The sequence below is a fragment of the Daphnia pulex genome, chromosome 3, assembly GCF_021134715.1.
Source record: "Daphnia pulex isolate KAP4 chromosome 3, ASM2113471v1".
Taxonomy (NCBI): Eukaryota; Metazoa; Arthropoda; class Branchiopoda; order Diplostraca; family Daphniidae; genus Daphnia; species Daphnia pulex.
In genome coordinates this window covers 7,483,434-7,511,433 of record NC_060019.1, presented here as the reverse complement: position 1 = coordinate 7,511,433, position 28,000 = coordinate 7,483,434, and the positions used below count along the sequence as shown (strand labels likewise).

General features: G+C 40.1%; 4 protein-coding genes across 8 annotated transcripts; 3 read left to right on the top strand and 1 right to left on the bottom strand.

Annotated features, from left to right (window-relative positions):
- The first annotated feature begins 9 nt into the window (after positions 1–9).
- LOC124190465 (BAG family molecular chaperone regulator 2-like) lies at positions 10–1,173 on the top strand. The gene is made up of 4 exons (XM_046583114.1): positions 10–192; positions 260–439; positions 562–771; positions 851–1,173. The coding sequence occupies exons 1-4, from the start codon at positions 126–128 to the stop codon at positions 1,027–1,029; spliced, it is 636 nt and encodes a 211-aa protein (XP_046439070.1). The 5' UTR covers positions 10–125; the 3' UTR covers positions 1,030–1,173.
- LOC124190462 (beta-hexosaminidase subunit alpha-like) lies at positions 1,172–5,380 on the bottom strand. Of its 4 annotated transcripts, none has more exons than XM_046583106.1 (12): positions 5,237–5,380; positions 3,643–3,819; positions 3,523–3,570; positions 3,207–3,435; positions 3,016–3,143; positions 2,727–2,932; positions 2,517–2,632; positions 2,217–2,424; positions 1,877–2,111; positions 1,674–1,808; positions 1,436–1,593; positions 1,172–1,358 (listed from the first exon to the last, which is right to left on the bottom strand). In XM_046583106.1, the coding sequence occupies exons 2-12, from the start codon at positions 3,808–3,810 to the stop codon at positions 1,286–1,288; spliced, it is 1,704 nt and encodes a 567-aa protein (XP_046439062.1). In that variant the 5' UTR covers positions 3,811–3,819; positions 5,237–5,380; the 3' UTR covers positions 1,172–1,285. The 4 variants fall into 4 exon arrangements, with proteins under 4 accessions (XP_046439062.1, XP_046439061.1, XP_046439060.1 ...); XM_046583105.1 differs by lacking the exon at positions 5,237–5,380 and adding an exon at positions 4,084–4,119; XM_046583104.1 differs by lacking the exon at positions 5,237–5,380 and adding an exon at positions 3,879–3,977.
- A 3,501-nt stretch (positions 5,381–8,881) lies between these two features.
- Positions 8,882–12,560, top strand: LOC124190456 (DENN domain-containing protein 1A-like). Of its 2 annotated transcripts, XM_046583095.1 has the most exons (12): positions 8,882–9,041; positions 9,184–9,342; positions 9,404–9,731; positions 9,807–9,962; positions 10,028–10,093; positions 10,241–10,276; positions 10,340–10,441; positions 10,508–10,774; positions 10,838–10,963; positions 11,031–11,546; positions 11,692–11,862; positions 11,976–12,560. In XM_046583095.1, the coding sequence occupies exons 1-12, from the start codon at positions 9,025–9,027 to the stop codon at positions 12,348–12,350; spliced, it is 2,319 nt and encodes a 772-aa protein (XP_046439051.1). In that variant the 5' UTR covers positions 8,882–9,024; the 3' UTR covers positions 12,351–12,560. The 2 variants fall into 2 exon arrangements, with proteins under 2 accessions (XP_046439051.1, XP_046439052.1); XM_046583096.1 differs by lacking the exon at positions 11,692–11,862.
- A 241-nt stretch (positions 12,561–12,801) lies between these two features.
- Positions 12,802–21,124, top strand: LOC124190455 (nucleoprotein TPR-like). Its single transcript, XM_046583093.1, has 17 exons — positions 12,802–12,947; positions 13,023–13,189; positions 13,267–13,429; positions 13,487–13,708; positions 13,769–13,928; positions 13,999–14,129; positions 14,189–14,515; positions 14,578–14,701; positions 14,766–15,283; positions 15,353–15,416; positions 15,483–15,788; positions 15,850–15,955; positions 16,021–16,790; positions 16,867–17,363; positions 17,425–17,632; positions 17,696–20,604; positions 20,667–21,124. Exons 2-17 carry the CDS (start codon positions 13,033–13,035, stop codon positions 20,986–20,988), a joined length of 6,984 nt encoding a protein of 2,327 aa, XP_046439049.1. The 5' UTR covers positions 12,802–12,947; positions 13,023–13,032; the 3' UTR covers positions 20,989–21,124.
- Positions 21,125–28,000: the final 6,876 nt, after the last annotated feature.

The following is a 28,000-nucleotide window of genomic DNA, read 5'->3' as shown; positions in this document are numbered from 1 at the left end:
ACAAACGTCCGATATTGCAATTCCTATACCAACAGTCGAAGGTCGTGGTTATCCAAAAATTAACATCAGTGGTCATCGCGCTTCAATTGACTATCCGTTTCCGTGTCAAAACGTACGTTAAAAAAATGAGTTCTGTCGACGAACCGATGAACCTTACCATTACGGAGTGTGAATCCGCCCTCTCGTGCGAAAGTAAAGGAAGGATAATGTAGGTAAATTTGTTTGATTTATAATTGTCTTTGTTATCGCTCGAATATAGGTTCTGAAAGATCTCCCGTTGCTTCTCCTGAACACCGCAATTCTTATTTTAAAGGACTTGCCAGAATGGTTAGAAATTTCAAGGCAAGGGCATTACTGCTTGAAGATGATCAAGAATCACTTTTTACTGCCTTAATGAACCTTAGAGATGAATGTACAACCCCATCTCCATCAATTGCTGGTTAGACTGGTTGAGTTTCTGTATAGAAATAATTTATCAATGTTCAATTTATATTTTTGTTACAATATTCTAAATGTTGGGATTTACTAATACCCCTGTAATCACATTATTATATGTCTTAGGACTAGGAGAGGAAGCAGTTACTGTAATTGATGACTTGACCCATACATTGATGGATGTAAATTTAAAAGTAACCACGAAACGTAGCAATCACGAAGAAGAAGCTCTACATCAAGTCAACCGTTTGATTGACCATCTTGTTTCAAAAGTTCATGAAGGGCCCAATACTAAAGAGCTGTGTCATGTTTATATCAGATCTTGTTATAAATCAGGTAAAGATATTAGCCAACTCATTTTTAATAGGCTATAAGAGTCATAGTTATTGTTATGTGTTTCAATCGCTTCTTAAAGGACAATGCACAGAAGAAACCTCTGCGGACGACGATGAGCATTCGTTTCAATCCATAATTATTAATTGCTCACCAGATGATAAACACCGAATCCGAAAAAGATTGCACGGGCTATTAAACTACATCGATTCTCGACTTACAGATATTTATTGCCCAACCCTTGATGCGCGGAATAAGTAGATACTGTAAAAATTATAAAAGTTCTGGTTTCAGCCAACGAATTTTGTGATCTTTAACAATTCAGCTATCCGTCAATCAAACGTCCAATTTCCGCGAAAATTGTTTTGCGATCATTTTCTTAAATAAAGGAGTTATTTCCATCTCGTGTCTACTAGTTATCTATTTTTTAGCGATAGGTTTACATGCAATGTTCGAAGCTATTTATGTTTGTGTATGCGTATAATATATTCAAATTTTCTTTGGCGGATAGTGAAAATCACCATTCGACATCGCAATAGCTGACGCCATTGATCGGATTAACACTGAAGCCGCGACGGAGTAAGCGACACCTAAATTTAGAAAAATTTCGATTATGTCGGAGGAAAAGAGTTGCTTATCTACATCCAAAAGAGTTTCTCCAGCTCACCTATGTTCTTCCAAGCGTGGGGCGGCGAGCCGCGCATCATTGACATTAGCATTCGACCAAAGCCTTTCAGCAACGGCCGAAGCCCGAGGCCATGTAGTAGATGTCACACTTACAGCGTCGATGAATTCTCCCCACATGCAGGCCTCACCTCCAATTACCTATTTTGGAGTAATGCAAGTACAATAAAATTAAATCAGTTCAATCGTAGCCATCACAACGACCAGTTTCAATAGCTCACTAGACGTTTCTGGCTTTCAGTTCCGTTAAATGCCAACGGTTCAGCTAAATAGTAGCGATCCCAATCCACGCCGTAATTGATATAATTGAGGTACCAGGGTGATGAAAGAACGGTTCGATAACCAAATTTAGTTACCTGAAAATAAATAAAATTTAAATTAGTAAGTAACCATGGGTAAGTGGAAGGACGTTATAAAAAATTACTCGAGCCAGTTCATCGTGGAATTTATTGCCATCTTTCCAGACGTGTATCACAGTGTCGGTTGGCAAGACAACATTATTGTCAATAACTTCTTGCCACACCAAGTAACGCATATCTCCTTTCGTCACGTCTTGCGTAACATTTATTAGGCGTTGCATGTAGAACTGTTCCAAACGGGCAAAGTCTTGTCCCCACCCCCGTGATTTCATGAAACTGTTAATTTCCGGATTGCTTGCCCTAATTCAGTCAAAGATAATTTACCATATTTATTACTAGCTTGAACACTAAATGTTCAGTTAGCATTTTTAAATATGTTCGAAAATTTTAAACTAAATACATTACCAGCAGCTGAAGTCAACTTCATCCCCTCCAAGATGAATGTAAGCGTCAGGAAACACTTCAAATGTTTCAGCAAAGAATTCTTTCAAGAATTTGTAATTTTTGGCAGGGACTGGATTTATAGGACCGAAGAAATCGTCCGCCGTTCCGTCTTTTTTATAGCAACGTGTAAGTAAACCAGGAGAACCCGGCCCCCAAGATTGCGTGTGCCCTAGAAAAAAAGGGTGCCCAATATAAATAATTTATTGTATCCAATAGAATTTTAAAATTCAACATAAAAGAGAGTTTAATGTCTATAATTACCTGGAGTGTCAAACTCTGGGATGACTCTAACACCTCTCATACGTGCATACTGGATGATGTCTTGAACGTCCGAAGGACTGTACACATGGCTGTACTGACTGAACGATCCTAGCTGGCTGTTGGGTAGGAATAGATAATTATTACAAAACAAAATAACAGCGAAAAGAAGAAAAGAAACGAAGAATCAATTGCGCGTCAAATTCACATCACCTTAGACTTGGAAATTTCCTACTTTCGTACGGAAAAGATGGGTCATCCGTTATATGCCAATGAAACACATTCAGTTTATTTTGAGCCATCAAATCCAAGTTATCTTTGATAACATCAAGGGGTAAGAAATGTCGAGATGAATCCAACAACAACCCACGATGCGGAAATCTTGGGAAGTCCATCACCATGGTCGAATTGATTTGAAACTTAAAAGAACAATTTAAAGATTATTTTGAATTCGATGAAGCGAAGACAATAGACAGTAGATTGAAAACCAACGCTGACTTACCGCTATACCATTCTGCGATGCGTAGATCAGTTGACTAAAGGATTCCAATCCTCGCAATATCCCCCAAACACTCTGACTTAATATGATACCTTCGCGGGGTTTGTCGGTCGCGTCTATCTTAATCTCATCTAAAGAAGATATTTTCGATAAATGATAAGTTTCAAGAAATACCCAATATGTTTACGATTTACAGTGCTCGTCCATGTCGAGTGAGGGATAGGTTTCGCAAGGTTGCATTACATGAAGGGCAACCGTATCGAGATAACCTCGGAAATGTTCATTCTGTTCCCAAGACGAACTGTACTTTTTAGATAACTTCAAAAATCGTTTTGCAGTTCCACTTCCTTTTTTGGGGAAAAATATTAAATCGTGGTAACGATGAATAGCTTCTTCAAGAATGTCACAAGTATTTCCAGTGATCTGCATATACACGAAGCAAAAGACCGTTATTAGAGCTAAAAGAGTTCTTGCGGTACATTATAGCAGCTACACTAGTAAACTCAATACCTGAAATTGGAAGTCGTTTGGTCTCAGTACCATGAAATTGTTGGTAGACTGTTGAAACATAAAAATTGATTAGTTTGACAATAATTTAACACAGACAGTTTTATTTTTGTTTAAATAGACCTGTTGTAGTTGTGGCTGAGGCCAAATCTGGCCGATCGATGGGCGTATCCAGGGTCCTTCTCCTTTTGGTAAATCAAATGGAAATCGAAGATTGCTTTTTTGAGAGTTTGATTCTGCCCAACCATTCAAAAAATCCAGAAGTAGAAAGAGGAAAATAATTTTCTTCATCGCCGTCTCCTATTTCAAAACAAGAGGATAAACTATGCAGCACGTTTTAACCAACCAAACTTGGTTACTGAACTAGAGAGGGGAGCTTTACAGAAAAAGATTATCAATAAAATGACCGATGAGATTGTAGAGTAGACAAATACATTGCGCATTCTAAATTCAATCGCCATCTAGTGTTAATAACCTCTCGGCAATTTTCTCAAAGAGTAATGATAATTTTCATGATGCTGCATATGTTAGTTGTATTTTATAAGCACTATTCCTAAAACTCACCAATTTCTGTTGAACGAGAAGAACACCCTTTGCTATAAATCCTTAGTAGAAGTCAAAATGTTTTTTATAAAAAAATATTTGCGGTTATTTTCTGCTGAACGAAAAGAGTCAAAGAATAATCATTTGGAAATATCTATTATTCAAAATATACGCCTTCAAGAAAAGACCAAGTCAATCTCAACAAATATGTTTGTATTGAAAGGTCGACGCATTTAAGAAACGAAATGTGATTGCTGTTTCATGAAACATTTTTATAAGCTAGCAATGTTATCGATCGCCTGGTTGATATCTGCTGGAGGAAGCGAAATATCTTCATTAACAATTACTTCCTTCTTTTTTGGAAGGGCTGTCAGGCTGGCTCGAACTTGGCCCAAGCTATTATCCAAATTCTCGATCTTCTTTCGAGTGTTTGCATTCAACTAATTAGAGAAAAGGGAATGTTTTTGTGGTATAAACTTGACTGTCTCGTTTTAATCAAAAGTACCTTTTTTAAATTTGTGTTAACAGGCTGAGCCTTAAATTTTGCCTTAGCTTTTGCAGCTTTACCTCCTGCGACTCGGAACACGGGATTCTGCTTATTTTTCCCTCCTTTATTTTTGCCCATACTGTTTTGAAATAATCAAATGGAAAAACAAATAAACATTTAAATAGTGTCCTTGCATTATAAAGCCTTGTAAGTAGCAAGTTGTGTCAACAGCAAATTGTCTTGTTATAAGGAAGAAAAAAATCTACGATCAATAAAGCTCAGCATGCATCCTTATTAAAAGATCTGGGATATCAACATACGAGATAAGACAGGAGGACAGAAGGAGTCTATAAAGGATGAAAAATATGCTAAAAATGACATTGATAAGGTGATTTCTTTCTCATAAAGCCATGATAAAACCAAACAAGCCGGACTTGACTTTATCCAAATCTAACATGTCCCTAGGAAAAAAAAGATGCACGAAATCAACAATGGCCAAAAATGTAACTAGCTACATTAAGATAAAGACAATTAAAAGCAACAGGCTACTGTTAAGTTTAGCAACGCGAGATGTTGCTTAAACTCCTCTCAAGCAGATAAAAGTATGAACTTAAATGGGTGAGAGAATCTCCTACATTACATACCTAAGTTTTTACAAATGTGACATGAAACGAGAATATCACTTACTTAATTTATATTCAAATTTAGTTTTTCTGGTTTAATCAAGTCCACTGTGAACAATTTTGTTCACGAGTTCACGATTTTACTGCACGACGTGTTCAGTTGTACACGTTGGACCATGCGCTAGGTAGGACCGTAGGAAACTAGAAAAATGGTTTTGAGGAGGCAATACTTCGTCTGCTCCTCCAGTCCTCCTATACATTGAACCATCTACCGGCATGTTAAGGAAGTAGACCAACTCAAAAGTGAAACAGATTGGAAATGGATGATGGCAATCGGCATCGTATTCATCATAATGGATCTGGGCATCTCCATATATGTTATGTACACACAGCCCAGCAGGAGCGCACACACAATGAAAAGCTGATGGGATTTTCTCTTTGTCGTTTTCTCTCTTCTGTCCGACTGGACCCGTGTGATCGTGAATATATATAGAAAATTAAAAGGCACCGCTTGATCCAAACCTGCACTTCTCTCCATCCGGTATATTTAAAAAAAATATTAAAATAAAATAAAAAAGCGCGGGAGCAAAAAGGTTTGACAGTGTGGTGGTAGGTGATGGAGAGCGCGCGTGACACGATGGATATACATCCGCGTGTATACATGAAATGAGAGTTCGTTTGCTCCGGTTTGCTCGCGCTCTTTTCGACACGCATTCACGCAATCCGATAAGATAATATAAGACAATTCGTGTATGGGCAGCGAATAATATTTTAGACTGATCTTGGAAGAATCAATATAATGGCTAGCAGTTGGCCTGGTCTGTCGATAACATATAAATGTGGATTATAGTCTAAAAACAGGGGCAGATATATGTCTATAAGATGGATCGAAACGGATGGACGTAGTCTCAACTAGCCTAATAACATTTTTACAAGAGGGAAAATCAGTTCAGAGAATATAATTATTCGAAAATAGGAGAAGCAGGGAGCAGCCTGATATCGGAGAGACCGGAAATCGGCTCGACCTTACACATTATAGTAGCTGGAAATGAGTTGAGCCGGCCAAGTGGAGCGCGAACCGAGCGACCGTCGTGAATCTCTTTCTATATATCCAACATCTATAATACACTCGAGCGGACATGTCTTTTTATGTGCCCTGTTTTAGATGTCTACTGTATATGTATATACAGCTGGGATACTCTCATGCGATTACGTAAGTAGGCCTAGTACCATCACATAACGAGCGTCTCTAGGAAAGAAAACGATGTATGAGAAAAAGGACGACAGAGGGCCGCCGGCTTCTCCTCGGCCGGCAGCAGCACTTCCGCCACATTTAAAAGCCAAAGCTTCCCATCAAACGTCGGCGGCGGAGAGACCCTTTTACATCCATGGCTTGCTTGCCGTATAACATAAATACATATACGGCACACATGAAAGTGACAGCCGATTTTCACGGCGAGGTAGAAAAGCGCTTGACACAATTTCGTCTTAGTGGAATATAAAAAAGCCGAGCTGCTGAATGCGCGGACCGGGAAACTGCGTACCAGTATATAAAAGGATTTATATGTTAGAGAGATCTTTTTTCGAGTTTTTTAAACAACTGCTGGCCCTTTTAAATATTACGATGGGAAATGCATAGATAAAGCTAGAGGCACTGGCGAATTCGTTTTCCGCTTTTGGATGGCATTTTAAGCTAGACCAGGGTCTTTTTAACCTTTTTATTGTCGTCGTCTATTTTTTTGTGTGTTTGCCCATCAAGCCAAAAGAAAATAAGTCAAGCCAGCAGATCGATCTTTGTCTTGCTCGTTTGCACCGTTCTTCCGTTTCTTCCGTCGGTCGTCGAGCGACAGCAGTTTGTACGCGTTGAAAGCCCTTTGGTGAGTGGTGAGTACGTATTCGCGGGGCCGTTTTTTCCACATCTTTAACGATTCAATCCTGATCGATGGAAGGCGAAGAATTGTGCAGGAGTAAAAAAAGAAACGAAAAATAAGCTAATTGAAATGCCTGCTTCAATGTAATAGGGAAAAAAAATCGTGTATTGAAAAGATGCGACAAGCCGGCAGAAGTATTATATGCCCGTATAAGGAAAGTATTATAATCCCTACAGGGTTCGAATACACCGATCCGAGGCAGATATGTCTAATTATTATTTTATTAATGCTTCTGTGTAATTTTTATGTTTTTTCCAAAAATGAGTTTTATCGTACTGCTGATGGGGCATCCATTTTTAATTGGCTTAGACCTAAAATACTTTATTGCGTACAGATCACATCCCCTGCAATAAATGTGAATTGGTCAGTGCTATATAAGGACATGAGTCAATTATTAACTAATTTTATTTCGTTATATTGTTAACTATATTCTTCTGCGAGCTGGACCGTTCGATTATTACCCTATAAGGGTCTGAATCTTCTTGCCCGCCGCATCGCACTATTGAATATTTGAATTATCTGATCCAAACAAAGTTTGGACTGAATAATAAGATTTTCAATGATCCCGGAGAATATCAGTAACCGTTATCGACGAGAAGTCTTTTCTCGAATATAAATATTGTTGTAACCTAAACTTCGTTATGAGACATGTTGAATTTGATTGATTGAGAATGTAACGATCTTGACGAAATCTGTGTATTCTTGAAAAATTTCAAGAGAAATGTCAATTGCGCAACAAAGCTCTTTTTGAAAACGTCTCGTGAGTTACATCATTAGTTATCAATATTACTGTTTCTAATTCTAGACGACACTTTTTCTGCAGCCCCTATTAGAATTAAAAATTAAAGAATTCGAATTAAAATAAAATTAGCCCAAACTCTCGAGAGTTTGGGCCTTTATATATAATGTTCAACCTAGTTGCAATCAACTTTGATCTCGTTAAAAGGCAGCGTCCTCCCCGTCTCTGTTTAAGTGCTGAAAAAAAGTGTTGGAAAAAAAAATTCGAATTAATTGACTGTTTAAACTTTAAAAGTCTCATATTGGAGTCGAGTATACCTAGATGGGCCATAACTGTCTAAGAGACTTTAATTACTTTTCATTTAATTCAATCAAGGGCGAGCGTTCGCCGGCGAGAACAAGTTCAGCGTGTGGACCAAACAACGAATGCTGATCAACCGGAAACAGTAGACTGTGGGCACCGGTGGCCATATCCAATCCGCTCTGCCGCAACATTCGCGTCTTCGGATGTTGCTTCGCCAAACCGAAAAAGTCTTGTGCCCAGCAAAAAAATATTTTCGGTCGGCCATCAACGGAATTCCGGACTACACCAAAACTTTCGCTTCTGCTTCCGCTGCTATGTCCCACCCCCGCCACATCCAATTTTCTATCGGCCGGTTGCAAATGAAACTGCCAAAATGACGGACGACATCACGCGGGCGAACGCATGGCGCGGAATACAAAATTCATTCCTTACGTGTACATAGTATATATCTATCAGCGGGTGGGAAAGAGAGGAACCGAGAGGAACCCATAAATAAAAATAATACAAAAAGCGGTCAAAGTGACTAGTCGAAGTGTCTTTCTAACTCCTTTTGTACATCTCTCGTCCTGCAGTCCGGACGAGCAAATATACAAAAAGTTATGAAAATTAAAACTTTTTTTTAAGTTTTAAAAAAAGACTCTCTCGCTAATCGCTATCCATTTATACCTGCGCTGGTACTGTACTGTATGCGGATGAGATGCTAGACGCTCCTGGACTATGAGCCATCTACCGGTATGTTTAAGAAGCAGACCAACTCAAAAGTGAAACAGATTGAGTGGTGAGTGTGTGACTGCTGTCAAAAAATCTGGATCAGTGATATGACGAACGAAAACTGAATTATGTTAGGGAACCAGGAAACGTAGAATCCCAATTTTCGAAATGGGATCTAGATTAAGGTTCGTATGTGTTGCAAAGTTACTTTAATTGATTTGAAATAGCCTTCATCTGTACTGTTTTGCACAATCAGTGTCTTTGCCTTTGCAGCTGTTTATTGCCTGAAGCAGTTTATAATTGATCTAATTTCGTTGCCTTATTTAGAAACGATGTTAAACACCTCATCGAGTGTTTCTGTGAAATAGTGAGTCCTGAAACCTCCAACAAGCAGCCATGGGTTGTTCAAAAGTTCCCGGAAAATTTTAAAGATGATGAAATGTTAAAACAAGTTTCTCTGTTTGCATTTCCTTGTGATGTACCATGGTAAGATGCACTATTTTTACATTTTAAATTCCATGATCTAATTATTTTTTAATTCTCTCAGCAACACAGTCCAACACTTTTCCTTCGTGCTAACAAGCCTAGATTCAAAATGGACTTTTGGATTCTGTCGTCAAGCACCAGGAGCTCAAACAGCACTAGTTATCATCAGTTATTTACCCTGGCATGAATTTTTCTTCAAAATTCTCAATCAGATTGCTGAATTGATGCAAGAGCAAGCAGTGCAAGATCTGAATAGCTTTCTGGAAGGACTCTACCAAAGAGATGTTCCTGCACCAAGTACAACTCTTCATATCCCTTTTGGGAGAGCTCATAGAGTTTACACTTGTAAATGCCCCAATACATACACCCTACCCAGCATTCCTGAGAATGTAAGTATAAAACATGGTTCTAATCGGGCAGGATGAGCTTAAATGACTAAATTTGTCAATTTCTTCAATCTGTAGAGAAATCTGACCGAGTATTTTAATGCCGTCGATGCCCACAACATGATGGTAATTTTTGCTTCCATGTTGCACGAAAGGCGCATCGTCATGGTCTCTTCCAGAATATCTCGACTTAGCGCTTGTATCCAAGCTGCTAATGCTGTGATCTACCCCATGGTAAAGATCTGGCATGCATATTAATATTAATTCTGCATAACTTTCAGCATCTAATGAAATTATAGATCTGGCAGCACATATACATCCCTGTTCTTCCTCCACATTTAATGGACTACCTACTTGCCCCTATGGTAAAATTTGAATAAGTAAATGTCTAGGTCGTTTAAAAAGTGATTACTCTGATAATATTTCATTCGATTGTAATTTTATTCGTGCCACTTTTTACTACTACGCTTTGTTGAGTCATCACTAATTATATTGGTTGGTTATCTGTGTAGCCCTACTTGTCTGGAGTTCCATCTACTACTTGGGAGGTATAGCATACGGATAGAAAAAATCTCATTTAATTACTTTAATTACTTTTATCTGCTTTGTAGAGAGTTCGAAAATCTGAATTAGGCGAACTAGTAGTTTTGGATGTCGATTCCAACCACATCGAAACCCCGTTTGACGATTTGGAACGCTTGCCGCAAGATATAGTGAGAAATTTAACATGGTCAAGTTATAGCTCTTAATTTAAGAGCTTAATTTTTCAATTTTAACAGGTAAATGGCATGCGGCGGCGACTAAAGACTCCAGGAAACATGATGGGCGACGGTGTTGCTCGTGTATTTCTTCGAGCTCTTGTGCAGCTCATTGGAGGCTACCGCGATGCGCTTCGCTTTCGACAAGGGGAGCAAATCACTTTTTGCGAAGATGCTCTAGTGCAGTCACGACCGCTACCTCTACGCCCTTTTCTGGAGTCAATGCTTCAATTGCAAATCTTTCAACAATTTATTGAAGAAAGACTGGAAATGTTAAACTCGGGACAAGTAATATAACCCAGCCATCGTTAATTTTGAAACGAAGATATAAATGTTCTATTCGTTTACTAGGGTTTTTCGGACGAATTTGAATTAGAGGCTTGCCTGTACTCTGACAAATCGAGTAGTCGCTTAAAACAACAGTACAAAGAATGGTCAAGCACCATGAGAAAAGAAAGTGGTGCTCTTTTTAAAAAGGTATATTAATTACTGATTTATTACCCCGTTTATTTGTTGTTTTAATTAAATTGTCGCTTGTTTTTAGGCGAATCCAGCCATGCGGAACGCTGTCAAAACTGTTGGGCGACTAGCCAAGGAAAAGAGTCGGACAGCTTATAGAGAAGTTCGTTCGAAATTCAAAGACATGCAGATTAACAGGGAACTAGAAGGGGCTGCATATTCGGCTGCTAATACTAAATTGCGCGACAAACCACGCTCCGCACCCTCGTCTCCGAAGTTCAGCAGCAGTGACATGTCGGCAAATCAAAGGAGAACTGTAGTGTCACCCTCGACCCTAACACACCAGATTAACTCGAACTTCATAGATCGAAACCATTCTTTACGTCGGTGTGAGACTTCGGTCAGTCAACACTACCATGTTAGCGGATCCAGTCCTGGATATCCTACCGGAACCAATGGAGCGAGTTCCAGTTCGGATGAGAGCGGTACTGAAGATGAACTGAACATGATACCTCTCAATTTGAACTTGATGGACGACATGAAGGATATTTTGGCCAAGACAGCGTCTTCCGCGTCAACACCACCCGCCATAGATCGTTCAGTAATAACTTTTACAATTGTGACTATTTCAGTTTATTGCTTGCTGGTTTTCCAATGTTTGGTTTTTTGTGTTGATGGTTGCTGGTTCTGTTTTGTTTATTTTATTATTTCGTTTTTTTTTTTTTTTTCTGTTTTAAAATTTGCAGCGTAAACCCAGTCTATCCAGTCCCCCTATTTCCCCTGTTGCCAACCCTGTCCTACGTCAACATAGTGCACCTATCCTTAACGCTGGACCTTATTCTGTTCAACCGATTCCCCTGCCACCCCTCCGTTCTCGTAAGCGTACCGAGCCACAAAGTAGTCCACTGTCTCCTAAGGTAATTTTTGTTTTCGTGTGGGTTTGAATATCGCGTGCATTTTTACCGTCCAGTCGCATTTGTGTTAGAATTTCCGAGTACTTGTTTTTACTAAACCCATAATATTTTTTTAGAGTGCAGCACAAGTAGATTTGATTCGTCTGGACTCGGCAACTTCACTCTCGCCAGTCGATGAATTTGATCCTTTAGGAGCTCTTCGAACGGAACCAGAACCAACGCGGGTAACCCAGTCTAATCCGGTCTATTCCTTCCACGTTCCGCGACAGATCGCAGAACCCCAAGTGCCATCTGGAGCCAGCAGTGGTAGTGGTGGAGCAACTACTTTTAAGGGCTACACCAGCCGTTTTGATACAGGATCGGATCCGTTCAGCAATCTTTTGGCGTTCACACGAACCAATCTTGGGCCAACTGTCTCTGGACCCGAGCGCGCCAAACCTAACGAATCCTTCCTTACATCCGACAAGTCATCTTGGACAACATTTGATTAATAATAATATTAATAATAATAATTAAAAAAACAAAAAACAATCATAACTGTCATTTGTATACACTTCAAAAAAGAGCATGGTCTTTTCCTTCCCTAATTATAGGTATACTCAAATGTTTAAATTTATTTCGTTTAACAAATTACATCGCTTTCCTCCTTCATGCTTATTGTATTATTTCTTATTTTATTTTAATATAAACCTTACGAGTCACATAGTTGTGTCGACGTCTTTGGAATGATCCTATATTTATTGCCAGCATTTATGTTGGTTATGAATAACCTAATGTGAAAAAAAAAGAAAAAAAAGTTCTATCCCCGAGAATTAACATTTAGGCATGTTGCAGTTTCCGTTGAGGTTCTTTTGCAGTCTCCCGCTTCCTCAGTTCCGCTCCCGCGTCCCGCTCCCGCCTTGTTAGGCGTCGTGGATAAAACAAACAATAAACAACTTGGCAACGTTTGCTTACGAATTTTGATGCCCAGGTTTGAGGACCCACGACGAAAAAAGTTTAGTCTACAAATTTTACTCACGCTCTCGCCAAGCTCAGACATCACCTGTTCTACCACAGTATCTACCGATCTTATTTTCCTACCCGGCGAGGTAAAAAATTTTAAATAATTGTTTAAACCATACATTAAATATTATTCGTTGTAAACCTCATTTTCTTTAATAAAGGTCCTTTTCAATGGCGGCCGTTAGCCTCTTGTCGTTAGTTTTATCGGAAGATGAATTTAAAAATCTAAATGACTCGATAAAAATTAAGTTAGAAGAGGTATTGAAAAAGCATGAAAATGATTCCAACCACTTGAATATCAAATTTGCTAAGCTTCAAACCCAGTCTGGTAAGTTTGCCTTTTATATTGTAACTATTTGGCATGTGGAGAGTAAACATCAAATGTGGCTATTGTATTCTTTACAGAACAACAGTGTTTTGAGTTGGATTCACAGCTTCAGCAACTACAAGATCGTTTACGAAGAGAGGAATCTCTAATTCAAGAATTGACAGATGGGAAAGCCAAGGTAGAAGCCGACCTTGCATCCTCACAAGATCAGCTCAATCATGTTGGATCAAAACTGGCTTTGTAAGATATTTTTATTTTAATCTTGTAAATTATTTATTTATCTGGTGTCTGTTTTAGACTGGAAGCTACTCACCAAGAGTGGAAGAAAGAAAAGGAATCACTTTCAGAAGAAAAGGATAATCTTAATTCTCTACTTTCAAGAAGAAATGACGACCTGGATAGACTTACAGGGGAGCTCAAGGCTTTAACTGATCAACTTGTTCATGCCAATAAAGAAAAATCTGAAGCCCTTATAAAAACCGAAGAACTTAACAGCCAACAGCTTGCTCTGGATTACAAGTAAGTTCTATACTTTTGTTCAGTTTAAATGTAGGTAAAAATAAAATGTAATATTTGTAGAGAAAAAAGGCTGAATCAAGAACGGGAACTTATTGTTCGACAGCAGAGGCTTTTGCAAGATGAACTTGAATCCAGAACAAAGGAGGTTATGAACATCAGACGTGAGAAGACTTCTAAAGTGCTAGAACTGCAAGCAGATTTGTCTGAGAAAATTGAAGAGGTATTCTTTTGCAAAATTAACACTAGCATTACTCAATTGTAATAATTGTTTTCTAAACTTATTTTTCTAGTTACGAATCGCTCAGAAATCCATCGGTGAACTAACAACGACAATTGAGCGACACGAAAAGCATATTAAAGAATTAAACGATAAACTCAAGGAACTAAGTGAAACAGAAATGAAAATGTCCGAAAATAATAGGTAATATTCAAAGTTTAAAATATTACTAGAATAATGATAAATCGTTAATCATCTTACAGAAATGAGCTGAGATCTCAAATGAGACTTTGTGATTTGTACAAAGCATCGAGTGAAGACGCCCAAGCCAAAGCTGATGAAATTACCAAAACTACCGAAGAATTGCAAAGACTACTTCGTGATGCCTCAGTGCGATTTGGAAACCTGGAAACAGATTCTAAGGCTCAAATTGATCAGCTAAATGACCAATTACAGAAAAGTTCTGAAACTAATGGGGAATTAAAGAAAGAACTTGAACGTGCCAATGCCTTACTTGATCCCAACAAATCACGTTTAATAACTGAAGAAAACATAGAAGCTATGTCTCCATCAGCTGCTGCAGCTTCACGGTAATAGAATGTGTTCCGTATTTTTAATCAATCTAATTACGTATAACTATTTTAATTCATAGGTTGTTGAAATCAGGAATGACCCTGACGCAGATTTACAGTCAATATGTGTCCATTTCCGAGCAAATGCTATTCAAAGAGGAAGAGAATAAAAAGCTGAATAACTATATTGATCAGATTCTCCAGGTAAAGAATAAATATTTTTTCTTTTATCGGTTGCTAATTCAAATTCTTTTACGGTTGTTTACAGGAACTCGAAGATCGAGCGCCAACCATAGCTCGACAGCGAGAAGACTATGAGAAATCAATTGAAATGGTTGCCAATTTAACCAGACAACTTGATTTAGCTGTAGAAGAAGCGGAAACCGAGAGAGAAAATGCTCTGGAAGCTCGCCGTATGCTGGGACAGTCTCAACGAACTTCTCAACGTCTCGAGAAGCAAGTTGCTGATCTGAGTAAACAAGTTTGTTTGCTCATTCGTGAAACCGAGGAGCTTCGAGGTAACAGGATACGCGACGAGCCCGCTGACGAAGACCAAGTGACGTCCAGTGAAGGATCGGCTGCTGCCGTAATTAGTCGCCACCTCGTCACGTTCCGTGATGTTGAGGAGCTTCAACAGAAAAATCAAATGTTGCTGACCACCCTCCGTGAAGTAACCGAAAAGCAAGACGCTGCTGAACAGAGTGAGATTGATACCAAAACCGCCAAAATTCAGCGTGCATTGGAAAATGCACTGACTGAAGTGGAACACCTTCGAGATACTCGAAGGTATAAACTTTATTAATCAGAGATACATTTTTTTCATTAGCTAAGTCTAATATTTATGACTTTTTTTAGGCGCCATGAAGAGCTGATGGAGAGTGTTATCCAACAGCGAGACATGTATCGCATTCTACTTCAGGTGACAGTTAACTTTGTTATTTATATATTTATTAAATGAGTTTTTAAACGTGCAATGCATTTACAGGAAGCCGGATTAGGAGACGCTCAAACACCGTCCAAATTCCGTAGTGTTGTCACGTCAACTCCTGCTCAAGTTAGGCAAGAAAGTGCTCGACCGGCAGACATAGAACTGCAGCTTAATGAGAGTAAAAAGTGTGTGGAAGAGAAGGAGACAAAACTCCAAAGCATCCTTAAAGAAAAAAAAGAGAGGGAGGCTGCTTTAGACCACCAAATTCAAGCACTTCAAGGCCAGTTAGCTGAATTAAGGGCACAGAACGTACGGTTAAGTACACATAACGAATATTCCGATTCGAAGGAAAAGTTACTGCAGGTAACCACATTAAAAGTATTAATTAATTAGTAAGCTTGTATAACAAAATTTCTTTTGTTAGGGTAATTTGGATTCTTGCAAGAAACAATTAAACGCTTTAGAAGATAAGAATAAGGTATATGCCACCACAATCGCTAAACACGAGCAAAGCATTGCAGTTCTACGAGGTATATTTTCACAATACATCATTCACTTTAAATTGTTATTTTAATTCTTGATTCGCATTTTATAGACGAGGCTATGAATGCTCAGCAACTCCTTGCGCGGGCAGAAGTAAATGTTTCGATGCTTCAAGAAGAAAAACAATTACTGAAAGATGCTGAACAACGTCTTCTAGTCGAGAGAAATGCATTAGTAAGCGAGCGACGTAGCCAAGGCCTTCTTCATGCCAACTTGGAATCGATCAAGCTAAATTTGGAGCGTGGCGAATGTGAAACTCGAATGCGTTTACAGAACAACGTCACTGCTTTGGAACAACAAATTGAGTTGCTACGAAAGAAACTAGATCTTGAGGAACAACGCTATCGAGAAACAGTGAAATCTTTCGAAGATAAACTTGCATCTGATCAAGTTCTTTTGAAAGCTGCAGAAGAGAAAGCCGCCAATGCGGAAGCACAATTGGTAGCAACTCGTGAACGTTTGACTCTGGCGGAATCGCGAACAGGATTAACATCTCCAACTCGGAAAGGACAAGTAACACGTTTGTTGTCTACTACCTCAACATCCGTCGCTGCTGCTAATGACAGTGATCTTGTCGGTGATCTACGAGCTCAATTGGCTGAAGCGCGTACGGAATCGAGCAAGCATCGAGAGCAATTGGAACTCGTTCGTCAACAAGCCGAACAATACCGTTCAATTGCCGATAGCATGGAAGAGCAGCTCAATAAAAGTAACGAAGCCAGCCAGACATTCAAGCAAGAAACAGAACAACATTTGGTTAAATTAAATGAAGATCGTTCAGAACTAGCCCGTAACCTTCAAGAAGCTCAGAATAAACTTAAGGTAATTTGCACGCATTTATCACATAATATCTTTTATCATTATAGAATTAATATTATTAAATTTGTAAAATTTGCAGACTTTGGAAGAGGGAGCGGCGATCTTGGGTCAAGCAACGGCGCACCAGTCTGAAGAAGTTTCTAATCGCATTACAGCACTCGAAGCCGAATTAGCTTCAATGGCTGAGAAATTTAAATTGGCCGAAGATTCTGAAGCAAAAGCCCGCGAAGAAGCATTAGATCAAGTAAAGAATGCCAAGGAAGCACAAGAAAAGTACGAAAGGGAATTGATGCAGCACGCAGCCGATGTGGAACAGCTTAATTCCGTCCGTGATCAGTTCGAACAGACCCTCTCTCAATTAGCTGTTCTTCAACAGACTTCAGCTAGAATAGAAACTGAGCTTGCGAGTGGTCGCACTAGTTGGGAAACACAGAAAGAAATGTTGGAAAAAGAAGCCAGTGAAAAGGCTCGACGCTGTTCCGATCTAGACAAACAGGTTGATTTAATGCAACAACAGATTGTCACTTTAAGTACTCGCATGGCCGCAGCGACACGTTGCCAGGAAATAGCCGTCAGGTTAGTTACAAATTTCTAACTCAGTTACATCATTTGAACTAATATGATATTTGAGTAATAGGACGCAAAGTGGTGACGATTCTAACACTTCGCTTAATGTCTCCATCAGTGAAGAAGATATGCGTTCTACTGATCAATTGCTCGAACTCGTTCGATTTCTGCGTCGGGAAAAGGAAATTGCCATTTCCCGATCAGAAGTACAAGAAGCCGAAACGCAGCGTCTCAAGACACAACTGGAACAAGCCGAACGTCTTGCAAGTGAAGCTCAGGTAAATGAAAACTCTAATCTAGAATGAAAATTAGTTAATGACTCTTTTAATTATGTTCGTTAGACTAATTTGCATCATGAGCGAGAGCGGTCTGCAACGTCTGCACTGACATCCGAGAAACATACAGAAATGCTTCGTAGATTGGAAACACTGAATGCCCTTACGGATAGTAACCGGCTGTTGCGAGATGAACGAAGTGGTCTTATCAGTCGACTTGAAGAACTAACGGTTAAAGTGAGTGCTTTGGAAACCGAATTGGAACCATTGCGATCTACAAACCAGGAGTCAGCCAGTAAATTAGATGAGCTCACTTCCGAGAATAATACGTTGCGCAAGCAAGTTATGGTTTGGAGGACAAGAACTAACGCCTTGCAAGAACGAGCAGGCCGAGCTACAGCCGATGAGATTAAGAAGTTACAAACTGACAAGGAGCTGGTTCAAAAGCAATTAGAACAAATTCAAAAACAAGTGGAACACATGAAGGAGATCCAAGCCAAGACAGCCACGCAGTTGACTGAAACTCAACGAATCAATACGCAATTGATTACAACACAGCATAAATTACAGGAAGAAGCTCGTGTTGCCAAAGAGGAGTCTCAAAAAGCCCAGACGGACATGACTACAGCTATTGCCAAACGTGACGAAGAAACAGCCAAAGCTGCGGATCAAGCAAATCAGTTACGCCGTATTGCTCGCAAGTACAAGACACAATACGAAGAGCTCAAAGTCGAACACGAAAAACTAGTCGGAGATAAAGAAACCTTAGCTTCTGCAGCGGCAGATTCCGCAATGGCAACGGCAACAGCAGTCCAAGATGAAGCTGCTAATGCTGCAACAGCTGAGGCATCTGCTGCTACGGCTGTCGCTCAGTCCACGCGAATTCAGGAGTTGGAGGAGCAGATAGCCCAAATGACTGCCGAACTGGAGCAAATTAAGCAAGAGAATCAAGCCATGCGTTCAAAAGATGAGAAGGCTACAAATGTTCTGAAAACAACTCGTCAAAAGTTAGCGTCGTTGCCAAACCTAATCAAGGAGAAGGAAGCTCTTGTTTCTCAACTAACAGAAGCACGTGCCAAAATTGAAAACTTGGAACAAGGAAGTGAGGAACTTAATGTTCGTACTGCTGCCCTACGTTCTCAGTTAGAAGGCCGACTCAATCGACTAGAGCGAGAGAATAGCGAATTAGGCGCGGCTAAACAAGCGCTTGAAAGCGAGCTAGAGACATTGCAACAACGCATTCCAGTTTTACAGCGCCAGGTTGAGGCTTATCAAAAGCAACTCGTTTTGGTGCAACAGAAACAGCAAAAACAACAGATTCAGCAAACACCTCAACAAACTAGCAACAAACCCCCCAGTGCTGACAAAACGATATCGGAGAATCCACCCACGGCTAACATTAAACCCATGGCATCAGGAGCAACTGTCACACCACAACGTCCTCCAGTGAGTTCCAGTCCCGGGCAATCGACATCAGGACCAAATCAAGTCCACCGTACCACTCCAACTGCTAGTATTCGTCCGATGGCCATGACTACCCGTACGTTAGCAGTGCAGCCTACTTCTGTTTCAGTATCTCCCATGGCGCCACCTTTGATCGCCATTGCAGCCCCTACTCCGGTTGCCCCGTCTACTCCGTCTCCAGTTGTGAGAGAAGACGAACCAGTTGCAGGACCCAGCTTCGTGTCCGGAGGTGACCAAACTCAATCTACGAGTGGAGCTGATGATCGTTCGAAAAAAAGAACTCGCGTCACGGAAGAATCTCCTTCCACAGATGACGCAAATGCCAAGAGGACACGTTTGTCTGAACAGACAGAAGAGGAGGTAGAGGTCGTTGATTTACATGATGAACCAACAGAAGAATCTACGGAAGAATATGCAGCACGGACCGGCGAGATGGACTTGGTGATTGAGTATGAAGAACAGCCCCAAGACGACCATGAGGTGGAAGAGGAAGAAGTAGAAGAAGGTCTTATCGAGAGTGAGGAAGAAGAAATGGTAGAAACAGTAGAGTCTGAAGAAGGCGAACAAGAAGAGGAATGTGATGAAATAGTCGTCGAAGAGCAACGGGACGACGTGGAAGAACAAACACAATCAGGCCAAGATTCCGAAGCTGTCTTGACAATCAATGAAGATGAATCAGCTTCAGGCACTGTGGAACAACCTACTGAGACAGAAGAAATTGTCATTGTTGTTCAGGAAGAGCAACAACCCGCTGCGGAAGACGTAGAACCTGAAACGTTCGCACCTGCCTCTACAAACGAAGCTACTCCTTCTTCTGAAGTGTCTCAAGCTACTATTCGCCCTCCACCCAGAGAAGATCGTTTGCCCTCATTTGGTAGAAATACTCTGGCCTTTGAAGACGTGGGGGATGATGGAATTGTTCCCAGTACTCCTGTCCTTCTGCGGCCAAGAACGAATGATGGTTTTGCTGAAGCCGTCAGTTCGCCACAAGTCAACACGCGCTTCGTTTTCGGAAATGTTCCGGATCTGTCGCTGTCCGCTGGCAGTAGCCATAACAATGCCCCTTCTCATTTGGAATCGCAAGGCATGGAAGATACACGTATGGATTTGTCTCAGCTAGATGAGAACTCTGGTCGTAGCGTGCCATCTACGCCGTTGCAAGCGTCACCCCACGACGAGTTGCCTGCTGGCTGCCCAGGAGAAGACGCTTCAGTGGTTCCATCAGGAAATGCCGAAGAACAAGGAGATTTCGAAGGTGGTCCTGACCTTGAAGGTGATGCTGCCGCCGAAATAGACCTTCTTGGCGAAGATGACCAAGATACTGGTATAGATAACGATCAGTCCACCAGTCAACTAGGGCAAGATGCAGGTCCTACAAGTACAAATGAAGATGAATCGATGCCGGAAGTTCAGAATGCTCAATCGGTTGAAGGCACAGGCCAATCAATGACGACACAACCATCTTCTGCACCATCGTTTTCTTGTTCCCCGACTACTCGGGCGGCAATGACGTAAGTTTAGTTATTTATTTTACTGATAGTCGCGTTGGTGTTACATATTTCGTTTTCTGCAGTCGACGAGGATCAATGGCTGGTTTTCCACGTGGTCGAGGAATGAGCCGCGAAGATTCACGCTTGTCGGCTGGGCCGAATCCTAGTCGTCCCGTTCCCATTACTTGGACGCCCAATCCAGAATCGCAGCAGGCTTATACTCCTAACCCTGCACGTGTTTTCCGTCGCGCTACAGCTGTAGTGGCGTCACCTGCTCCAGGTACGCCTTCTGTAACAACTGAGCCACCTGTTGTTGTCCCCACAGCCGCTCCAGTTCCATCGCTCATTCGAGGCCGAGGAGCAACGCGAGGTCGCTCGCGACCAAGAGCACCAAGGCGGATGTAAACGTAAATATTGTGCTTTAACTTTGATTTTGATTTCCGTTACGTTCCTGATATTGACATGTCAGTTTTTTCGTTCTTGATTTAAATGATATCCTCAATCTTTCAAGAGGAATTTTTAAATACACAGTCTACCAGTTCGTACCGTGCAGAATGCAGCTATATGTGAAATTCATTGATAAAGTAGATGGAGGATCAATATTTAATCTTAACACACATTGGTTTTAAATATAAATCAATCTATTAATTCCTTGCGTAGGTGACAAAATATGCAATTTAAAAAAAATTAGCAGTGGACACCTAAAAATTAACACAATTTCCACATGTGGAACAGCCAGTTACAACGCCGTATCGAATGTCAAAGATCCTCCCATAAAAACAAGAAAAAGAAACAACAATCCCAAAAATAGTCACGAATGGTAAAAATTGACTATAAAACTTCTTTTCCTCTTTTCTTATGAAATAAGTTTAAGAACACCAGGTTCTCCTTTGTTTCACTCCGCTTGAAATTGACATTATTTTTCCTTTATTTTAGATAAGGGAACGATCTAGGGAAAGAAGCGACGTTTAAATATGTCAAACTGATATTTCTTCTGTCAAAATTGTAAATCCCGAGTTTTTAAAAAAATGATCTGATTACAGGGTATACAATTAAATAATCCCCCAATTATTTTCGTGTATTTCTACGAAAATTCTATTGCACCGTCGGGCTGACGGTAATCCTCATTCTCTCATCCGCAACTGTGGCCGTCCTTTTATTTTTTCTTCTTCTTCTTCTTCTTATGGCGGCGGCGGCGGCCCAACTTTGGCGCCTCTTTGACGATTCAAAGACACCGCCAATATGCAAGAAAGTTACTTTTTTTCGTTGTTGTTGTTGTTGTATGTCGACATAATAGTATATAACAAGAAACTTTTTATGCGTATAGAAGGACAGCGCAAAAACAAACAAACAATATGCAATTGTTTAATGGGGTTTGAACTTTTGATACAATTTTTTTGTATTTAAATCTCATACAACGAGATCCATCCCGCGACATTGAACGAAATGGCACTATTTCATGTCCGTTTTTTTCTAAAAATGGAAAATAAGATTCCCCCTCCCCTTTTTAAATACATCCGTGCGGATGCCGTGAAATCCATTCGTTTCACCCCTTTGGTCCATCTGCATAGTGGGAAGGTGGGGGGATATAATACATTCTGATGGAATTTGCATAAGGAACATGAAAAGGGAAAGAGTGACTACACATTACATATTGCTGGAGAGCTCAGGTCACATCATCATCATCGACATCACGGCCGGTTGAATTCCAAATGACTTCCGGACGTATAGGTTTAGGTAATAATAATATTCTCTCTCATTCTCTCTCTGATGGACAGAGTCCATTACATCCTCCTCTATCTGCCGCTAGCGCTGGCTATATATGATATGTAAAAGAACTTTTTTTTTAGATTTCCGGATATAGCCTATATATGTCTTCTATACAGATGTATATGTGATATAATCTAGTGTCATTTTCACGCGATCCTTTAACGATTGGATATCTTTATAAATATATTCCAACTCTTTTGCCTATTTATGGTATCATCCCCTATTACTACTACTACTACTCGTTTGACTTTATCCAGAGTATTTCTCTCCAGCTCTCTATGCGTGTTTCAATATACTTCTATTGCTGTTTAAGCTTCTAGTTCTAGGAAAGAAAACCGAAGATCCGTTCAGACGATTTTTTCGTTATAGAATTTTTCTTGAGCGTTTTTTTTTTGGGGGGGGGGGGGGGGGTTGTTGACTGTCACGGATCTATACACGGCCAACAGCGTTCGAGTGGAAAGGAATATATATAAGAGAGCCGGGCCAGCTAGTGCAGAGAATTAGAGAGAGAGAGCGTTGACTTTGACGAACAACCGCGCGGTAATGTAGACGCTGTTTGGAATTTCTCTGCCCGTCTGGTGGAACCGCCCCTCACACACACACACACACACAGCAAAGTAGAGATATACACACACACCTTTCTGTGATCCCTCTCTCTCTCAGTGTGTGTGCGTGCAGTAGAAGCCTCTTTTTGGCTGGATATTGTCACCCTGCTTGTAACCCCGGCATGATTTGTTGGGCAATTTCATATTATAATTTTTAATCGGCCCAACAATCTAGGCTATGTGAAATATTTGTAATTATATCTTGTCGATTCTGACTACTACGTAAGAGGAAGGCTGTAAAGTAAGAAGAGGTAAGCGGAGGTAAGCTGGCTAAATAGTAAAATTGCGACGGGAAGAAAAAGAAACGAAATTCATTTTCTATAACCAACACATACAGTACACAGCACTTGTATTTTCTAGCGTGGGCTTGGCCGGCTCTGCTGTTTGAACAGCTCGACAGTCTTCTCTCTCATCTTCTTCACCTGGTGTGCATGTGTGTGTTGACTGTGTTGTGTGTGTGTCTATATTCGTACGTATTTGGCACGTAAACCGTGATGATGACTGGGCCCAAAAATTATGCCTTTAACAAAATAAATAAAGACACAAAATGTCCAAGCGCATCGCACAACACGCAATCGGAGAGACGGAACGTGACTCATTTGATTACCAATCGGCAATTAGGCCTATTTTGACGAGAATAACAAATCGGCTAATTTATTCTATGCCCCTTTCCATACGGAAGATGTGGATGGTTGCGGCTGTATATATATGAAAATATAAGCAGTGCGACCATATTAGTCGCTAGAGGCCGGGGGTTTTAAATTCATGGGAATAAGTCATGCAAATGAGTTTGTGTGGCGGGAAATGTATTTTCAAAACATGGCTGCTGCTGAACTAGCTCGTGGCACACACGGCCCAACGCCCATCATCATCGCGGTCCCATTCAGCTAGTCGTGATGATTGATGCCATACGTCTATCAATCCGCGTTCGAAAACTGGCGATGAAGAACTAAAAAGAGCAAAGGGAGGGGGGGAGGGGAAAGCCGAAGGACACACAACAAAAATTGCTGTTGGGATGACACAACTCAAACCAATTGATTGAAAATTCCATTGCCAATAATAATTGCCAGCACATCAGTCTACTACACACCAACGTTTTAAGCTTGTGCCGATCTTTTCTCCCCCCAACCACAACGACGCATATTATAGATGGCCCGCGCTGCTTGATTATATTGACGATTTCATTATTCAGAGCTCCCAGCATTCGAATTTATATTAAATTGATATTCAAGCGATATTGAATATCTCTGTATGAAAATTGAAAAATGAACAATATTCCATTCATTTAGTGAGTGATGTACAACATCCTTTATTCAGCTTTTGACGCATTCGTGAGTGTCATGTTTTGGATGGAATTAATAAGATGTCACCAACATTATTATGCATACACTTTTCAATATTATTCGGGCATTTTCATTAATTAATAGTACTTGTGATGGGTTGAATCAACTAGGATCATATTTTGATACTTCATATGAAATCTTAATACAGTGATTTTACATGGTATGTCAAAATACGATCCTCCGACTCCGATTGACGCACCATCCGCTAATAATAGAAAATTAAAGTTCAGACTATAAGCAAACTGCTAAAGGCATTCAGAGTGTTGCATTTATTGGCGTGAGTTACGTTGAGATAGCTCAACGACTTTGTAAATATCAAAATTTCGCATGCTACAAGGTACACTAAGTTGTACTTGCTCAAGTTCGTTTTTTCGAAATCAGTTTGACTTGCGCTCATCGCTCTTATCGCAGCTTATGTAACTTACACACACCTTTTGCGGTTTCACGTTCACCGCCAGCCCGAGGGCGATAGCCTACTACACACAACGAGATTGTCGTCGATAGAAAACGATTTATCCGAGAGACAGATTGGTCAATGGAGAGACCCAAATCCAAATGTTGTCCTTGAATAAACAATCATTTAATTTCCTAACAATGAGCAAGATAGTCGACTACATGGAGATGACGTAACTTGTGGAAATTTTTACGGCCAATAAAGCGGTTTTCTTCGTTCAGAGGTTGCCGGTCATGATGTTATATCAACTGATTTTAAAACGCAATAGAGTTCATATTCTGGAAGTTTTGACCAGTTCAAGTAAGGAACAGATTTGGGCAGATGTGAAAGTCTGGCACCGATTTCATGAAATTTAGAAATTAAATTTACATGTTTTCGAGAAGCCTTATTTACAATGCCCATTTCCTAAGTTATATTTTAAAAATGAAAGATTTGTATAATAAAATTCACGATAGTGAATTAGTAATTATGCCACAAGAAACTATGCTGCTGTTCACTCATGTCTCCATTGATTGTGGAATGGGCGATCAGCAACGACTCCTAAGCTTCTCATTAAGTCAGTTCATTTATTGTTATTTAAAAATACTTTTAAATGAGTCAATCAAATAACTGAAAATCAAGAATTAAACATCATAATTCACTAATACCTGTAGTTGTACAAATCAGTTTCTCTGCGCCACTCCTGCTGGGCCAATCGGTCGCAATCAACTCTAATGGCTGAAATCTTTTCCGGCCTACACGCACATCACCATATAAAATTAAAACGTGTTGTACTAGTACTACAAAAATTATTGTCTTGCAATATAATTCTGTCACCTCCTCCGTCAAAAACATTTCCAGACATATTATTTTATTGCTATAAGTTATAATTTATACATAACAGCATAATTTATACATAACAGCCGCAAATAGAATACATGCTCCTGTTGGTTATGTATAGTTGTTTCCACAATCACCCTGATTATGGTTATATATATAGAATAGACCCATTTCTGATGTTGTTTAGCTCTTTCAAGCGCTTTCAAGTCCCTCAAAATGGCCGCCAAAAGTGGCGCTTCTTCTTCTTTATAATCTTTCGTGATTTATTTGAGCGCGAGATTAATACCCCCTTTTAAAAAAAGTTGAAAGGAGAGCACACAGCAGCAGCAGCAAAGAGATGAGGAAAAAGTTGCGCGGCGGCCGCAGAAATGAAATGTGACCGCTCGGGATGTTGTTGTTTGGTTGGTCGGTGTTGCGCGCCGGGTGCTTATTATATGAGGCTTTTTAAGCCGTTTTAAGCCGTTTTTTTTTTCTTTTTCATTATTTCTTTATTTTGATTATTCCTTGCGTGTAATATATAATATAGATTAGGCTTCCCGCTTGTCTCGCCAAATACTTTTGTTTGTAGGCTATATTGTGCGATGTGATTGTGCTCGCGTGTACTCCTCACAGCACACAGGCCAGCAGCACCGGGGCGGCGGCGTTGACGTGTGCATTTTATCAATAAATGTCGTGCCACTGTTTGCTGAGGGGCTTTTCAATATAATAGAGAGAATCTCTTGTGCCTAAAATCGCGTTGGCCCCGTCTCTCTCTTTTCTTACATTATATTAGGTGCTGTATATGCCGGGCCCCGCGTCTTATATAATAGATTCAATCCGGCAGCAACAGCATATCCAGCAGAATCCAGCACAGTTTGCCACCCCGCCACCGTCCCAAAATGCAGCATCCAGCATGGAATCCATTGATACAACCAAATGGATTTTCCGGGATTTTCTCGTCTCTCAAAAAAGTGTTATAAGAGAGAGAAGAGACGGGCGCTGCTGGTCTCAATAAGTTGGCGCGCAGAGTCTATATAACTGTTGGCTCTGTGATGTGTATATATTAGACCCGTCTAGCTGGCTGCCCTATATGATGGCGTGTCTCGTTATAAACGTACGGTCGTACGCCATGTTTAATCATTCGAATAATGACTCGACGCTGTCATACAGACCAGCAACACACATACAACACAATACACATAGAAGGAGGATACAAAGTTAGGCTATACGTATACACATATAAATATAATATATAAGGTAGGAATATCTGGAAAACTATTCGCAGTTCGTCACAGTTCCAGCAGCCTATATCAAAGCTCGTCTACTACTCTCGCTATACTTTTCTCTTCTTCGGCTCTTCCACCGGAATTAATTATCCCTCTCTCTCCTCTTGTAATATGTTAGACTCTCTACTGCTACCAGCAGTAGCTTTCGCCATCGAGAGCCTCTATATATAATAGAACCTTCCCTATTTTCTCCAGCCTCCCTCCTCCCCCTCCCCCCTTTTTTCGCCCTTTTGAGCCTATAAGTCATGAAAAAGTCCGCTCGTGTTTTTAAAAGTCTCCTCTGCCGTTAAGTTATTGAATTCTCATCAGTGCAGGAACCAGCAAATTTGAATACAAGTCGAGCGGGTTCGGGTTCCTTAACCAATTTAATAAGTGCTGAATGTCTATGTTTTTTTTCTTAACTGAACGATTTCTTTTGGATTAACTCGGAACAAATCTAGCCTGATTTTTTTAAGGGTCTTTTTAAGGGGCTTCGTTCTGTGATTTTCATTTTACCTGTAATTGTAGACTTGTAGTTATGTGTTCAACTTTGCTAGATAACAATTTACGAACGGCGTTCATTTTAGTGTTCGACCAATGCATAACAAAATCTTTCATTAGCAAATTGCAAATTAAGATTTAAAAAAAAATGTTTACTCTAATACTGTATGTATAAAGTGAAGCACAGATGATAAATCATGATGTGTAAGTGTACCAGTGTGTCTGCATTTCACTACTTAACAATTTGAGCATCACTGCACGCCATCGACTAATTAAAAAAAGAAAACTATTGAAATAAGAACCAATCATCATCATGATTAACATATAATGCGAAATCGGATGCAAATGGGTTGAGAGATAATATCGCCAATTGCCATACATGCTCCAAAAGTAATTCTGCTCGAAAATTGTGCCTTTATAACAAACAGCGCGTTTCTTACATGTTTACCTAAAAACTTAAAAAGACAATTATAATTTGGGAGTGTATTCAGATTTCAGATGAGATGCAGTGAATACACCAAAATCAACGCATCCACCAAAATGTGTTATTAATTATGCGGTATTAAATTTCACAGTGCCTACGTGTCTCCTGACGTGTCTACGCTACGTGTAGTAAACCGCATCCAAATCACACGAATGAATAAGTTAAAAAGTTAAAACGATAAAAATACAAAATTCGTG

Excerpts from the sequence above, each read along its gene's own strand:
- LOC124190465 (XM_046583114.1), top strand. The coding sequence starts at position 126 with ATGAGTTCTGTCGACGAACCGATGAACCTTACCATTACGGAGTGTGAA. Across the intron at positions 193-259 it reads ATCCGCCCTCTCGTGCGAAA|GTTCTGAAAGATCTCCCGTT; the intron begins GTAAAGGAAGGA and ends GCTCGAATATAG. Across the intron at positions 772-850 it reads CAGATCTTGTTATAAATCAG|GACAATGCACAGAAGAAACC; the intron begins GTAAAGATATTA and ends CGCTTCTTAAAG.
- LOC124190462 (XM_046583104.1), bottom strand. The coding sequence starts at position 3,962 with ATGCGCAATGTATTTGTCTACTCTACAATCTCATCGGTCATTTTATTG. Across the intron at positions 3,144-3,206 it reads ACTCGACATGGACGAGCACT|ATGAGATTAAGATAGACGCG; the intron begins GTAAATCGTAAA and ends TATCTTCTTTAG. Across the intron at positions 1,594-1,673 it reads CTGAAAGCCAGAAACGTCTA|GTAATTGGAGGTGAGGCCTG; the intron begins GTGAGCTATTGA and ends ACTCCAAAATAG.
- LOC124190456 (XM_046583095.1), top strand. Across the intron at positions 9,343-9,403 it reads TTTCCTTGTGATGTACCATG|CAACACAGTCCAACACTTTT; the intron begins GTAAGATGCACT and ends TAATTCTCTCAG. Across the intron at positions 10,442-10,507 it reads AACGCTTGCCGCAAGATATA|GTAAATGGCATGCGGCGGCG; the intron begins GTGAGAAATTTA and ends CAATTTTAACAG.
- LOC124190455 (XM_046583093.1), top strand. The coding sequence starts at position 13,033 with ATGGCGGCCGTTAGCCTCTTGTCGTTAGTTTTATCGGAAGATGAATTT. Across the intron at positions 14,130-14,188 it reads AAAATGTCCGAAAATAATAG|AAATGAGCTGAGATCTCAAA; the intron begins GTAATATTCAAA and ends ATCATCTTACAG. Across the intron at positions 15,956-16,020 it reads AAGCATTGCAGTTCTACGAG|ACGAGGCTATGAATGCTCAG; the intron begins GTATATTTTCAC and ends CGCATTTTATAG.